The 13102-nt window shown below is 40.2% G+C and overlaps 1 protein-coding gene across 1 annotated transcript in view; it reads left to right on the plus strand.

Annotated features, from left to right (window-relative positions):
• The window catches only part of LOC109695565 (maltase-glucoamylase-like), a gene marked incomplete at both ends in the record, with an annotated part of 59107 nt that extends 46018 nt beyond the window's left edge, over positions 1-13089 (plus strand). Inside the window, 11 exons of the mRNA XM_074064640.1 lie at positions 862-1030; positions 1297-1393; positions 2485-2597; positions 3667-3792; positions 4977-5105; positions 5342-5452; positions 6137-6199; positions 10084-10218; positions 10666-10753; positions 11538-11676; positions 12956-13089. Coding sequence (XP_073920741.1) covers positions 862-1030; positions 1297-1393; positions 2485-2597; positions 3667-3792; positions 4977-5105; positions 5342-5452; positions 6137-6199; positions 10084-10218; positions 10666-10753; positions 11538-11676; positions 12956-13089 — 1304 coding nt within the window. The remainder of the gene's footprint in view (positions 1-861; positions 1031-1296; positions 1394-2484; positions 2598-3666; positions 3793-4976; positions 5106-5341; positions 5453-6136; positions 6200-10083; positions 10219-10665; positions 10754-11537; positions 11677-12955) is intronic.
• Between the last annotated feature and the right edge of the window lie 13 nt (positions 13090-13102).

The following is a 13102-nucleotide window of genomic DNA, read 5'->3' on the forward strand; positions in this document are numbered from 1 at the left end:
ATATATAATACATAAGTATTTATTTATATGTGGAAAAATGAATGTATTTACACTTTTTTGGCAAAACTGCACAGAGAGAATTTTTTTTGCCTTTGTTATAAAAAAACCCAGAAATAGAGCTATGCAGATATTTTCTCCTTGGGCCTAAGGAATGCAGATGTTCTGTCCTCACCCTGAAATGTAATTTCTTAGAGCAATCCTAATCTCTAGGAACCCAGTGACATGAGAATGAGATAATACACGAAACAGGAAATGGATCAGTTAGGAGTTCTCCATGTGCTACCCCGAGGGAAGGGAAAAATATTTGCAATAAGAGAAAATTAGTGCACAGCTGATGCCAGGAGGAAACCTGTCAGGGAAAGGAATAGATAAAGTCTAGAGCAGTAAGTAAGGAGGAGAAGGTGGGGCCCAGAGCTGGGGTATTTGGTGGGCTTCAGATCAATGACAGTCTTGAAGGTTTTGTAAGATGTTCCCATGAGAAGGCACTGAAAGATGAACACAGTGGAAAGGGGAGGGCCTTTAAAGCATCGCTGTGCATGCATGTAAGGACTGCACTATCAAGAGAAAGAATAGATGGTAGGGCAGGATGACCTGGTAGCAGTGAAGATGATGAGAAGTGATTGGATTTGGGATTATGGAGAGAGCACAGATAGGAGGCAGTGATAGAGGGATCTGAAGAATGGCGGTGCCTTGTCTTTTCATAAGGGTATCTGATTAATGAAATCAATGTGTTTTAGGTGATGATTGAGTTCTGAGTGGGTTGGTGGGGAAACAGAGGTTGTGTTGATTTCAAAAAGTCAGCAGTTTGAAGCCAATAGGAAAGGTAATTATCTTCTCCAAATTGACCTTTTCCTGTTGCAGCTGGGACTCTCAGCTCCTTGGCTTCACCTTCAATGACATGTTCATCCGCATCTCCACTCGCCTTCCCTCCAAGTACCTCTATGGCTTTGGGGAAACTGAGCACAGCTCCTTTAGGAGAGACTTGAACTGGCACACCTGGGGCATGTTTTCCAGAGATCAACCCCCTGGGGTAAGGACAGAGCATTTGGGTTCTGCCTCTTTACTTCTCTCTGCACACATGGTGTGCCCTCTTGGCTTCACCTACCCAGACTCAACATGGATTGTCACATTCTTCTTTTAGGCAAATGGGCCAGTTCTCAAGCTTCTTTGTTTCTCGTGTGTTTAACTTACTTTTAAGAGAAGTCTAGACCCATAATATCAAACATATTTTTGTTGAGTAACTTCTCATTAAAAATGTATTTTAACCTCTTATCACCTGTTCCCCATAACTCTCAGTACAAGAAGAATTCCTATGGTGTTCACCCCTACTACATGGGACTAGAGGAAGATGGCAGTGCCCACGGAGTCCTCCTGCTGAATAGCAATGCCATGGGTAGGATGATGCTGGCCCTTCCCTTGATCTCAGTACTAATCTTTCTTGAGTCAGTGTAGAATATATTGAACTATTTTGAAGCTATGGGGTAGAGCGCTCATTCTGGGAGTATGATCTATGATGAAAAGATTCTTGATTGTAGGAAAGGGTAGAAAGTGGTGAGGTGGTTGTCTAAATTTTCTCTGTATATGCCTAATTTGTTGAACAGCTCCTCCTCTCTCTATCTATCTTAAGTTTCACATCTATAAGACTACTTTTAGGTCATCATTCTTAACTGGTCAATTTGTAAATTCCAGACTCAGTAGAATATTGTCTTAATTATCATAATGTTATAAAAAAATGCTTGATGTCTGGTAATGTCACCCCTCTTTGTTCTTGTTTATAAGTTCTTGACAACTGTATTTCATTAAAAATTTTAATCAGGTTATCAAGTTTCAAAAAAGTCCTGTCGAGACTTTGAGATCACTTTGAGAAGAAATTGACATTTATTATGAACATGAGATTTACTTTTTTATTTATGTACTATCAATGCTTCTTAAAGTTTTATAATTCTGCTAACATTCTTGCACATTTTTAATAGAGTTGTTATTGAATATTTGGTTGTTCATTGAATTAAAATGGCATTTTAACATTAAAAAAAGAAAATTAGGTGGTTGGGAAAAATTTGTAGGTAATAATTGGTGAAATGTGAAAAGGCTCATTCTTCAGTGAATGTTTATTTGTCTGTCGAATTTTCCTGTTTTGATAACATATAATGTTAAGAAAAGTGCTGTTATTGGAGAAGTTGGTAAAGTGTTCATGGAAACTCTCGGCACAATTCTTGAAACTTCTTGTGAGTCTTAAACTATTCTTAAAAAGTTATAAAAATAATTTTCAAGGTGCAGAATGATAAACACAATAATTAGACAACCAAAGGGAGAACATCCAGGCATGGGATCCTATAGCCATTCTCTAAGTTCTTCATCATTGTGGGTATAGTGTAGACTATTTGCTCCTCATGTGGAGCAATGGAGGAGAGAGAAGACATGGTAGCCAGAGCTCATTCCTCACTTTGAAGGTTTGAAGTTTCCTTGGCATTTTCCTGTTTTCAGATGTGACATTCCAGCCCATGCCTGCCCTGACATACCGTACCACAGGGGGAATTCTGGACTTTTATGTGTTCTTGGGGCCAACTCCAGAGACTGTCACTCAGCAGTACACTGAGGTCTGTTGAAATTCATTTTGTTGTCAGATGTTCATACAGCGATTCTGTGTTCCAAGTCTCATATTTGTTAGTGTAACTCCCATGTGATAACTAAACTTGTTGACTTTTCTCAAGAATAGGTATGTTTAAAAATAAGCAGCAATAAATATATTATAATAATCATTGATTTCAGTGGTTCTCTGTCACAGAGGAGTATAAGTTAGGCATGGTAGTGCTGGTACTGGTGAGGCTATTTTGGTGATGTTGGTAATGGTGGTCATGGTGAGGAGAGTGGTGGTAGAGCTGGTATCTATGGTAGGAGTGTTGGAAGTTTTTATGGGAGTGGTGATGGTGACAGGAGAGAGTGTGGAGAATGGTAACATCTTGGTAGAAATAAGAGTTATGTAGCAATTACTGTCTGTACTACTCAGTGGATGTCCAATCACTTCACATATATTGTGTCATTCAGTCCTCATAAAAAACAGATACTACTACTATACTTAAGTTACAGGTGCAGAACCAGGCACACAGAGGTTAGTCAATGTGGCTCAATGTTGCACAGACAGCAGTGCTTGGAACCTGCATACTGACCCATATATTTTGCCTCTGTGTTTTATCCTCTTAACTAGTAAGTTAGACCTCCTGTAGAAATCAGAATAAAAGTAAGCCTTTTAAAATTCTGAGAATGAGCTCTAATCTAACTAGAATCTAGTGGCTGTGTAGTTCTTTGAATTTCTCTCTGGATTTGAATTTGTTTGCTATCTAGTTTGGAGCAATGGAAAATTAATTTCACTTACTTCATGGTCTCTGCTTTTTCTTTTTAACACCATTTACAAGCAAACAACAAAATTTCATTCTTTTATGGCTGAATAAACTTCATTTGTATATGAATACCACAGTTTCTTAATCCATTCATCAGTAGTGGGGCATCTTGGGTGTTTCCATTGCTTAGCTATTGTGAATAGTGCTGCAATAAACATGTGTGTTCATGTGCTGTTTTTGTAACCTGACTTACATTCCTTCAGGTATATCCCTAGGAGTGGTAGTAACTTCTGCTTTTAAGGACTAATATTTTATGATTGTGTTCTAGGTGATTGGTCGTCCTGTGATGGTACCTTACTGGTCCCTGGGGTTCCAGCTTTGTCGCTATGGATATGAGAACGACTCTGAGATCTCCAGCTTGTACGATGACATGGTGGCTGCCCAGATCCCCTATGTATGTATAGGGCATGGTGAACTGGCTCTATGAGCTCATAGCTAATACAGGTGTCTCTGGGTCTGCATTTATTTGTTGAATTTTCATGCTATTCTATAAGGACTCCAAGTGCTTTCTAACGTGATGTCATAATGAGCCTGACCCCAGCACAGTAATACATGTGTGCACCTTGCCCATAATTTACACTCCTAATAGTTCAGAATCTGACATTTAGGAAGGCTGGCTTAAGGCTCTTTCTGTTTATCATACTTTCTTGCTTTTCTTTTATATTACTTTAAGACTTTTAGTCAAGAAATATTTGATCCCATAAGAATCAAAGATTTCTCCAACAGTAGTTTTGTTAACTTAAAAGATTTAAACCAGATTTTTAAAATAAAATTTTGTGTTATATAGGTCTCTACTCCATCAGTTTGTGGGCACCATGGCATGTTATTCTCTAAGCCCTTCTCTACTCGCACGGTGAATAGTGGATGGGTTTCTAGGAAAGCATATCTGGAAACAAACTTTATCCTTCATCTAATAATTAGAGTGATCCCATGGACCACATTCATATTTAACATTTTTTTGTTTATATTTTTCAATCAATGCAAAGTATAAAATGCAGTATATCGTTCTTCATAAGAAAACTCTATGCAGTTACCAAAAAGGCTGTCTCTTCCACATCAATTACACATTTTTGTCTGTCTTTCCTTTGAAGTAGATTTACTGTTCAAGTGGTATTAGAACTGTAGTGTTCACATTATTTTGTCTTAACATGAACCATGTACTCCAGGAATAGTCTCATGGGGAAAGTAATCACACTCACTCCTTTATATTGGCAATTTCCAGGGCATTTTCTCATAAAGGGATTTTATTGGTCTTTACGACATCATTTCCAGATAGGCATTATCATATTGTCTTAGTCTGTCTGTCTGTTTGTCTCTCTCTCTCTCTCTCTCTCTCTCTCTCTCTCACTCTGTGTGTATATATATGTGTGGTTCAAATTATTTTCTTTTGTTTGAGTGAAAAATTTAAAAACGGATATGTGAATATCTCATTCGATAGATTATAAATAACAGATCTCGATTTTAAAGACTCACAAAGAAGTCATTTGAAATTCACCATTGGTGGTACAGGGGTCTTTTCTTCTGGAACCTGCATGTGTACCACCAGCCCCCACTCTGATTCCTTGTGTCCTCCCCCAGGATGTGCAGTACTCAGACATCGACTACATGGAACGGCAGCTGGACTTCACCCTCAGCCCCAAGTTTTCTGGATTGCCAGATCTGATCAATCGCATGAAAGACAGAGGGATGCGGGTCATCCTCATTCTGGTTAGTCCTTGTGTGAAGATGGGCGTGTCTGGGACAGTGAGTGGGCTTTGGTACAGACAGCCTTTTATTTTCTCACTTTCCATGTCACCAAAGGAGAAATTTAAAGTGCTTTCTTAGAATTCTTACTCTATGGTTTAAGTGATTCTAGGGACATCATTGTGGAGAGATTCCCTTTTTTCTGTCTTTGGTCATTCTCTTGAGTTTGATTTTCCACCTCTCTTGTGTTTTGACGTCAGGATCCAGCCATTTCTGGTAATGAGACAGAGCCGTATCCTGCCTTCACTGAGGGAGTGCAAGATGATGTCTTCATTAAGTATCCAGATGATGGAGGAATTGTCTGGGGAAAGGTACGATCAAAGTGGTGATCCACTAAACCTAGTCTTAGTGGGGGGGAGCTATTAATGTGTTCATTCATTTTGTTTTAGGTCTTTTCTCTTTGGAATCTTAGGTCAGTAGTGATTTTTGGAAGGAGGTAATACCTGTGTTGAACTCAGGGCTTTGTGCGTGGTAAGCAGGCACTCTGCCTCTTGAACCACTTTGCAAGTCCTTTTTTGGTTGGTTTCTTTTGAGACAGGTTCTTTCTTCTATGCCCACAACTTGGGCCCTGGGCCTCCTATTCATGCTTCCTGCAGTAGCTGGGGTGACAGGTATACACCACTGTGCCCAGCCTTTGGTCCAAATGGGGTCCCAGAAACATTTTTGTCTGGACCGGCCTTGATCATGATCCTCCTGATCATATCCCCAGATGGGAATTATCTGGGGAAGATATGATTGATCTAAGTATGATCCATTAACCACTAGCCTGAGTGTGAGGAGCATTTAATATGTTAATTCATGCTGTTTGTGAGACTTTCCTATTTAATCTGAGGATTATAGTTTTTATTTTTCTAGAAATATTTTTCCATTTAGTTTAGGACGTTGTGGAATCTAATATGCTTTAGATGAACTCTGCATGATAGTTTCTTAGGAAATACATAGGAATACATGGGAAATATCTGATGCATTACTGTTGAACATTTTTCTCTGCATAGGTCTGGCCTGATTTCCCTGATGTTGTTGTGAACAACTCTCTAGACTGGGACAGTCAAGTGGAGGTAAGAGGCTGTTTATGGATGATGGGTGAAGTCAGCGTGGCCAGAACGGGGCAGCCATAGCTATGATACCAGACATGTTCATACCATGGATATGAGGGAAAATGCATAGACCTGTGCCCCTCATGTCAGTCTGAGTGTGGATTACATTGTACAGAGTAATGTTTTGTTTCCCTTGCTATGCAGGCAGTATTGCTCTTGGACTATACCTCAGAGAACTTCAATTATTTGACCATGTCTAGGTGACACAATGGTGATTTCAAATCCAAGGCTTTTTATTTCAATGGTCCATGGAATTTTCATTGGATGATACCTCTAAGAAGTGCTATCATTTCTCTGAAGAGGGTTGTTTCTGTGATTGTGCTTGCCTTGGGTACCCCTTTCAGAGTTCCCAACCTTTGTCATTATTGATTGGGTCTTATTCTCCGTACATTGTTCCTTCTGCATGTACACTTTTCCATCTTCACAAATATCCTGGTCATACTCCTATCCTGCCTCTGGTATCTCATGCTTGTTTGACTTCTTAGCTTCCAGCCTTACATTAAAATGTTTTTGTCTTCTGGTTCTTGCTTGTAATGCATCCAGAAAGCCTTGAGTTCTGGGTGTGAATTCTTCTCAGTCTCCCTAAGGATTGGTTGTTTGAATACATTCTTGGTTCCTTCATGGTTTAAGAAATCTTCATCCTAATCATTTGATCCTGATGTGGACACCAAGAATTGACACAGCCTGTTTGATCTGCTGTCAAATGTAATAGTCCCTGTGAGCAGGGTTCTTAGGTTTGTGTGGGGAACTCAACACAATTAAGGCAAGTACCTTGCCTTAATGTCTTTAGCTCTTCTTCAATATTTACTGTTCTTTCTGGAGAGGAATATTGGTAGTGCTTATGTTGGTTTTGTAACCTCAATAGAGGGGCTGGGGAAAACAAAACCATTTCCCAGGAGACTAGCCAAGGGTTTATGGTCTACAGAAGCTGGCCTCTGCCTGGACCTCAATGTGGTATAAGTAGTAGTGTATAGAAACTATCAGGATTAAGGATTCATCTGATAAATATCTTTATCAAACCAAAACACAGAGATTGTGAATTAGTTATTAGTCACTCAGAATCCTATGGTCTCAAACTTGTGTTTATGCTCTTTCTGTAAGTATAGAATAGAAGTCATTGAAGGAATGTGTAGGAAAAGATCCCAGTCACCAGGAATGGGACTGGCTGGTGGTATGTGAAATATTCATGCCTTATCCAGAGGATTTAATTATCATGGCTGAAGGACAGTCCTTTAGGGGAAAATAGATATAACACAGAACTAGTACAGACTGTGTACTTAGGTCTGAAGCTAAAATAGCTCCCCGAAAGAAGTTAGAAGAAATCAGTGGTGTACAGTTAACTGGCATTAGCCTCTGATGCCCTTGATCCCATTGGCAGCAGTAATACTCTATGTGCAAAGCGAGACACCTACCCTAAGATCAGGCTGCAGGGATATTGGATTAAGTGTCTTTTTTTCTGGAGTAGATGAAATAGAAAGTAGAACCTGATGGGCCAGGTTTCAAATATTGGTGATAATGATTCAGACTAAGTTCAGGGTTGTTTCTCTTGTATTCACTATTGAGCAAGTCGATCTATCTATCTATCTATCTATCTATCTGTCATCTCTCTATCTTCTGATAAGGATTCAAAGAGAGGACCTAGCTCCTTCTCCTTTCCATCATTTTCCACAGAGGGTCACTTTGATTTTGCCTCTCTAGGAATCCCACACTGACAAAGTGACTTACCAGGTCAAGACATTCAGGATCTTACGCTCTCTGGCATTTAAATGCTTGCATTAGTGCCGGCCCTCTTCATTATTCAGTTAATTGACTGTTACCTTATGAGACATACTGTTTCTCCCCTTTCTAAGACAATGCTTCCCCCTAATTTTCAGGTTGTTTGGAGGTATGTGGGGCAGTATTGGTAATCACAATACCCCCTGTGACCATTAGTAGGTGATGACCTGGGATGTCCATTGCTGTTATTACAGGGCATTTTATATAAGGAATTCGTTTTCCCTAAATTCCAGTTGTGCCTTTTGGTGAGAATCCCTTCATTAGGAGGCATTTAATCTATTATCCTGCTCATAGAGATTTTCCCTAGTCAGAAAAATTGTGATTATTTATATTTGTAAGTTCCACTCAATGAGGCTTTAAGGGCAAGATAACTGATGTCCAGATCTAGCATTGCTGAGACTAGTGTAAAATAAACAGGCAGCCAGGAAGCCCAAGGAAAGAGGATTTTTGGGTCTGTGTCTCAGAAGTTTAATACAGTAAGTCTACAGTAGAACGCAGACATGACATTTCATTTTTGGTACCCTGCAGTGGGTTATGATAAATATTAAGTACCAGTCATGTTTGTGGGCCCATCACTACTTAAAAATGAAGGAATGGGAGGGATAAAGGAATAAGGCAAGAGTTAAGTAGGGACAGGAGGAGGCAGAGCCAGCACCCTAGAAAATGTAGGACTTTTAAAATCAGGATCACAGCAACATTTAGTAAGATTAATAAACCATAGTTGGCTATTATTTTCCATGTGCAACCCATACAGAGTACAATTCTGACTAAGAACACAGCTAACAATGACTCTTTATTCCAATCCGTGTCCCCATCCATCCCATTGTTTATGACCTTGCCTGAGCTGTGGCTCTTTGTTTTTGGTGAAAAGTTCGCTTTGTCTAGTTCCAAGCTTGCTCTATGTATTACCCAACAAAAGGAATCCCAAGGTTCCCTGTGATGGGATACCTTGCTCTCCCACTCCTCTAAGCCAGATTTATGGATTCTGATCCATTTCTGCTTTTTAAGTAGGTTTTTCTTCTGTGATTTGTGGATTCCTAGATGGCTTTTGTCTGTTGTGGAGAAACTGTAGTTTCTCCAGACCAAATGTTCTTTCTGTTGTTCTTATTACCTTCACCATTGGCATTGACTTATAATACAGCAGTTCCCACAGAGGAGGCTAATTATTGAGACACACCAAGGACCCTACTGTCTCACAACATGCAACATGAAGGAGTAGATAGGCTTTTATGGATATTTGCTGTAATCGTGTAGCTGAATCCATAATTAAACACTAAACATTTAATATCATTGACTTATTATTATGTCAGGTTCTGAGCTAAGCATTGTAGGGGAATGAAGATCAATTAGACGAGTATAAAACAAGGTCCTTGCTCTCAAAACCTTTCCAGTATACTGAATAAATAACACCTTGGGTCCACTTTCATGTTAAAATGTAGACATTACTTTCATTTTTTGAGGGAAAATGAAGAGAAGGGAAGGCTGAAAGTTCCTTAAGTCTTCCCATTTTACATTACCTAGAAATACAAATTTCTTGTGATTCTGAAATTACAGAAAATAGAGATCCATAAAAATTAGTGTAATATTATGAACTATAGTCTTATCCTCCCCTCTTTCCCAGTGGGAATGTCAGGTGGAAAATTCTTCAGAATTGATGCAGTTACCTGATGTCTGAATTTTCTGTCCCTGGCTCCTGGTTCATGCTAGAAGAGTTCTCTGGAAGTGTCTGGATTGTTGAGTGCAGGACAGTAGAGCTTTAAAACACCAAGAAGTGAGATCAGGATATTGGTTGTTACCATGTCTTTAGTTTTGAAAAGAACAATATTGCATAGATATTTTTCCAAATGCTGAAGCATGTAATTTGTAGTTTGTTCATTTTTCTTTTCTTTCAACTCAATGTTTTTCTAGTAATCTAAGTGCATTATACTATGGAGGCAGTGTTTTGTGTATGTCTGTCACTTTTTACCACCATGTAGTACAACTCTTTGCATGATTAAGTTCTTAATACCTGGGTGACTACTTTCTTGTATATTAGTTTGAGAATAGTAAATTGTACTTTATTTTCATAGCAATACCGAGCTTATGCGGCCTTCCCGGACTTTTTCCGTAATTCAGCTGTCCAGTGGTGGAAGAGGGAAATTGGAAAAATGTATAATAATACAGAAAGTCCAGAGAAGAGCTTGAAGTTTGATGGCATGTGGATTGTAAGTGCAGCTTGGATGCCTGTGTACATGTGGAGAATTGTGTGTTCATCTCTGTTTTAGCATGTGGACACTGACCTAGAGTAAGGGGATTATAACCACCCAAGAAAGACTTTGCACATCTCATACTGGAGGAGAATAGAATAGCCCAGTCATTCTCATCCCTCATACCTTGCTTGAAATCCCTAATGTTAAACCTTGAGAGTGATTGCTGAGAGGCCCCTAGAACTTTGTTTGCCTTGAGGGAGATTTCTTTAACCCTCTAGCCAGTCATCCCATAGGAGTTATTTTCTCTTTGTAGCCCATTCTGCCCACAATGTAACGATCCTCCCAGGGCAATGCCTATAGGAATTACAGGGTGTTTAAGGATTTATTCATTACTTCCTCACTTCAGAACTGACAATTGTAATTATCTTTAAAAGCAATCCTGTTTGTGTTTGACATTTCTAGGATATGAATGAGCCTTCAAGCTTTGTGAATGGGGCCGTTCCTGCAGGCTGCAGGAATGCTACTCTGAACCATCCTCCCTACATGCCGCGTAAGGACCCTGGCCTCCTCCACCTGCAGAGGCCTGGCTGGGAAAAGCAATGACTGCTAGAGCTCAGCAGCCAGAGTGTACCTTGAGCACTGTGTGCAGGTCCTCACTGGTGCTGTGGTTTACTGGGGCCCAGAGACAGGAGTACTTCATGTACTTTGCCCCCTAGGGTATGTGTATGTTACTGGATCCCCTGGGTGAGTTTTTGGAATTTGCTCAGAGAGCATGTAACAGTGGTAATGTCTCCAATTGTTCTCACAGCTAGATTTCTTAGTTCTTCAGGCTTATTAAAATTTATCCACACAATTTCTATTACACCAATGGGTAAAATGATGTGACTTCCCCACTGGTAGCTGATGGTGTTTGGAATTACACGTGAGTTTGTCTTGGCTCCATAAATCATTCTTTGTGTGAGTCAAACTCCAGAGATACTGTGGTATTTCCAAGCATCAGTTTTCTAAATGTACGGGGCAAATAGCCCGCACACTTCAAAGGTTTATTGTAAGAGTTATGTGAGCTAATGTATGTGTTCAAGGCACTGCTCGGGGCCTGCTCCATAGTGAGTGCCTGATAATCCCTTGTTCTTCTAATACCTCCACTTCTGCACGAATGATGGTGAAGACACCTGCAGCACCACTGCACGCAGAGCAGAGCACTCTTCTCATGCCCTGAGGGAGGGAGAGTGACCCATGCAGGGGTCTCATGACCCAGAGCTCGATCCCTTAAAGAGCGGCCAGGAACTGAAAGTGTCAGGGCTGTTTTTCACATTTCCAATCTTTCCTCTCAGATGTGGAGGACAGGGGTGTGGGCCTCAGCAGCAAGACCCTGTGCATGGAGAGTGAGCAGATCCTGCCGGATGGTTCGCGGGTGCGGCACTATGATGTGCACAGCCTGTACGGGTGGTCCCAGACCAGACCCACCTATGAGTAAGTCAATTTCTGTCTCCTCCTCTAGTTGGCATCACCTGTGTGCTCAGCATAGCTTCCCTTCTTTTCCTTAACTACCCTTACTAAGGAGCAAGAATTTCATTACAAGTATGTAGCATTCTTATTTACTCAATGTACACCCTGTGAGTATGGATTGAGGTCCTGTGATTATAGTTGTGGAGGACAGGTTTAATAAGTCATAGACTCTTCAGTGAGTTGCAAATATTCCTCGTGGTGGACACAAGCCTGGAGATACCTGATATTAATAGATAATGCAGCTATTGCTATATATCTGTCTCATTTGTTCAAGTAAATGAGTGGGGAAGGGAAACTCTACTCATGACTAAAGTGGGTGGGGGGGAAGAGAGAGAGAGAGACAGAGAGAATATCTTTCTAGCATAGAAAAGAATGTAAGAATCTGAGCTTTAAGCAGATTCTTTAGATAGCCAGAAAAGCATATGCTGAAAGGATCAAGTGTAGTTTTGAAAACTATATGGTTTTCAATCTTTAATGAGAAATGAAAATATTTTTGGGCTTTATCTTTGAGATTCAGGTCTATGTTGGTTTTCTTTTTCCTCACCATCAGGCTGCTAATTTTTTTTTCTTTTACTTGTAGTGTTTTATGTAATGATTCCTGTCCTTAGCTGTGTATCTTTGATAGTGAGAGGTTCAGAATTTAGGCACATAGTCATGAATTACTACTCTACGGGAATATGTTGGGTATTTTTAGTGAAACAATAATGTATTTTCTGTAAGATCTGGTACCTTAATAAGGGTGTTTACTGTTGCTTATGGGGTTTGTATATGGGGTTAGAGTGTTGGAATGCAGTGTTTACATTTCTCTGACAGCTGTCAATGTAAGGACAGAGCTTTATGTACTGGATTGAACAGATGGAAATGCAGAGGCTTTTTAAAAAGACTTACTTGTTTACATTTCATATCTCCCTTCCCTGTCCTCTCCATTTTACTGATTCATTTTCTCCTCACATATAAAAAAACCATTTGTTGGGAAAATAAAAAACAAGACCTAGAGATAGCTTACTATTTTTCGACAACCCATGATGATGTTCTGTATAAAACAAGGTAAAAAAGCATTGCACCAATGTTCTTGTTTTTTCCATCAGCCAGTGTATCCTTGCTCAGGCTCAGACTCCAGGAAGCATACAGTCAGGGAGCAAACATTTTGTCACCAAGCCCTATGCCAAAGAGCTCTGGAGGGAAACCCTATTGCCTTTCTTCCTCTGCTCTGGCCTCAGTTCTCCTGTTCTCCTCCTAACAGAGCTGTGCAGGAGGTGACAGGAGAGCGAGGGATCATCATCACCCGCTCCACATTCCCTTCCTCTGGCCGCTGGGCAGGACACTGGCTGGGAGACAACACAGCTGCTTGGGATCAGCTGAAGAAATCTATCATTGGTGAGTGGGATTG

This window comes from Castor canadensis, unplaced genomic scaffold (genome assembly GCF_047511655.1).
Source record: "Castor canadensis unplaced genomic scaffold, mCasCan1.hap1v2 HAP1_SCAFFOLD_322, whole genome shotgun sequence".
Classification (NCBI taxonomy): domain Eukaryota; kingdom Metazoa; phylum Chordata; class Mammalia; order Rodentia; family Castoridae; genus Castor; species Castor canadensis.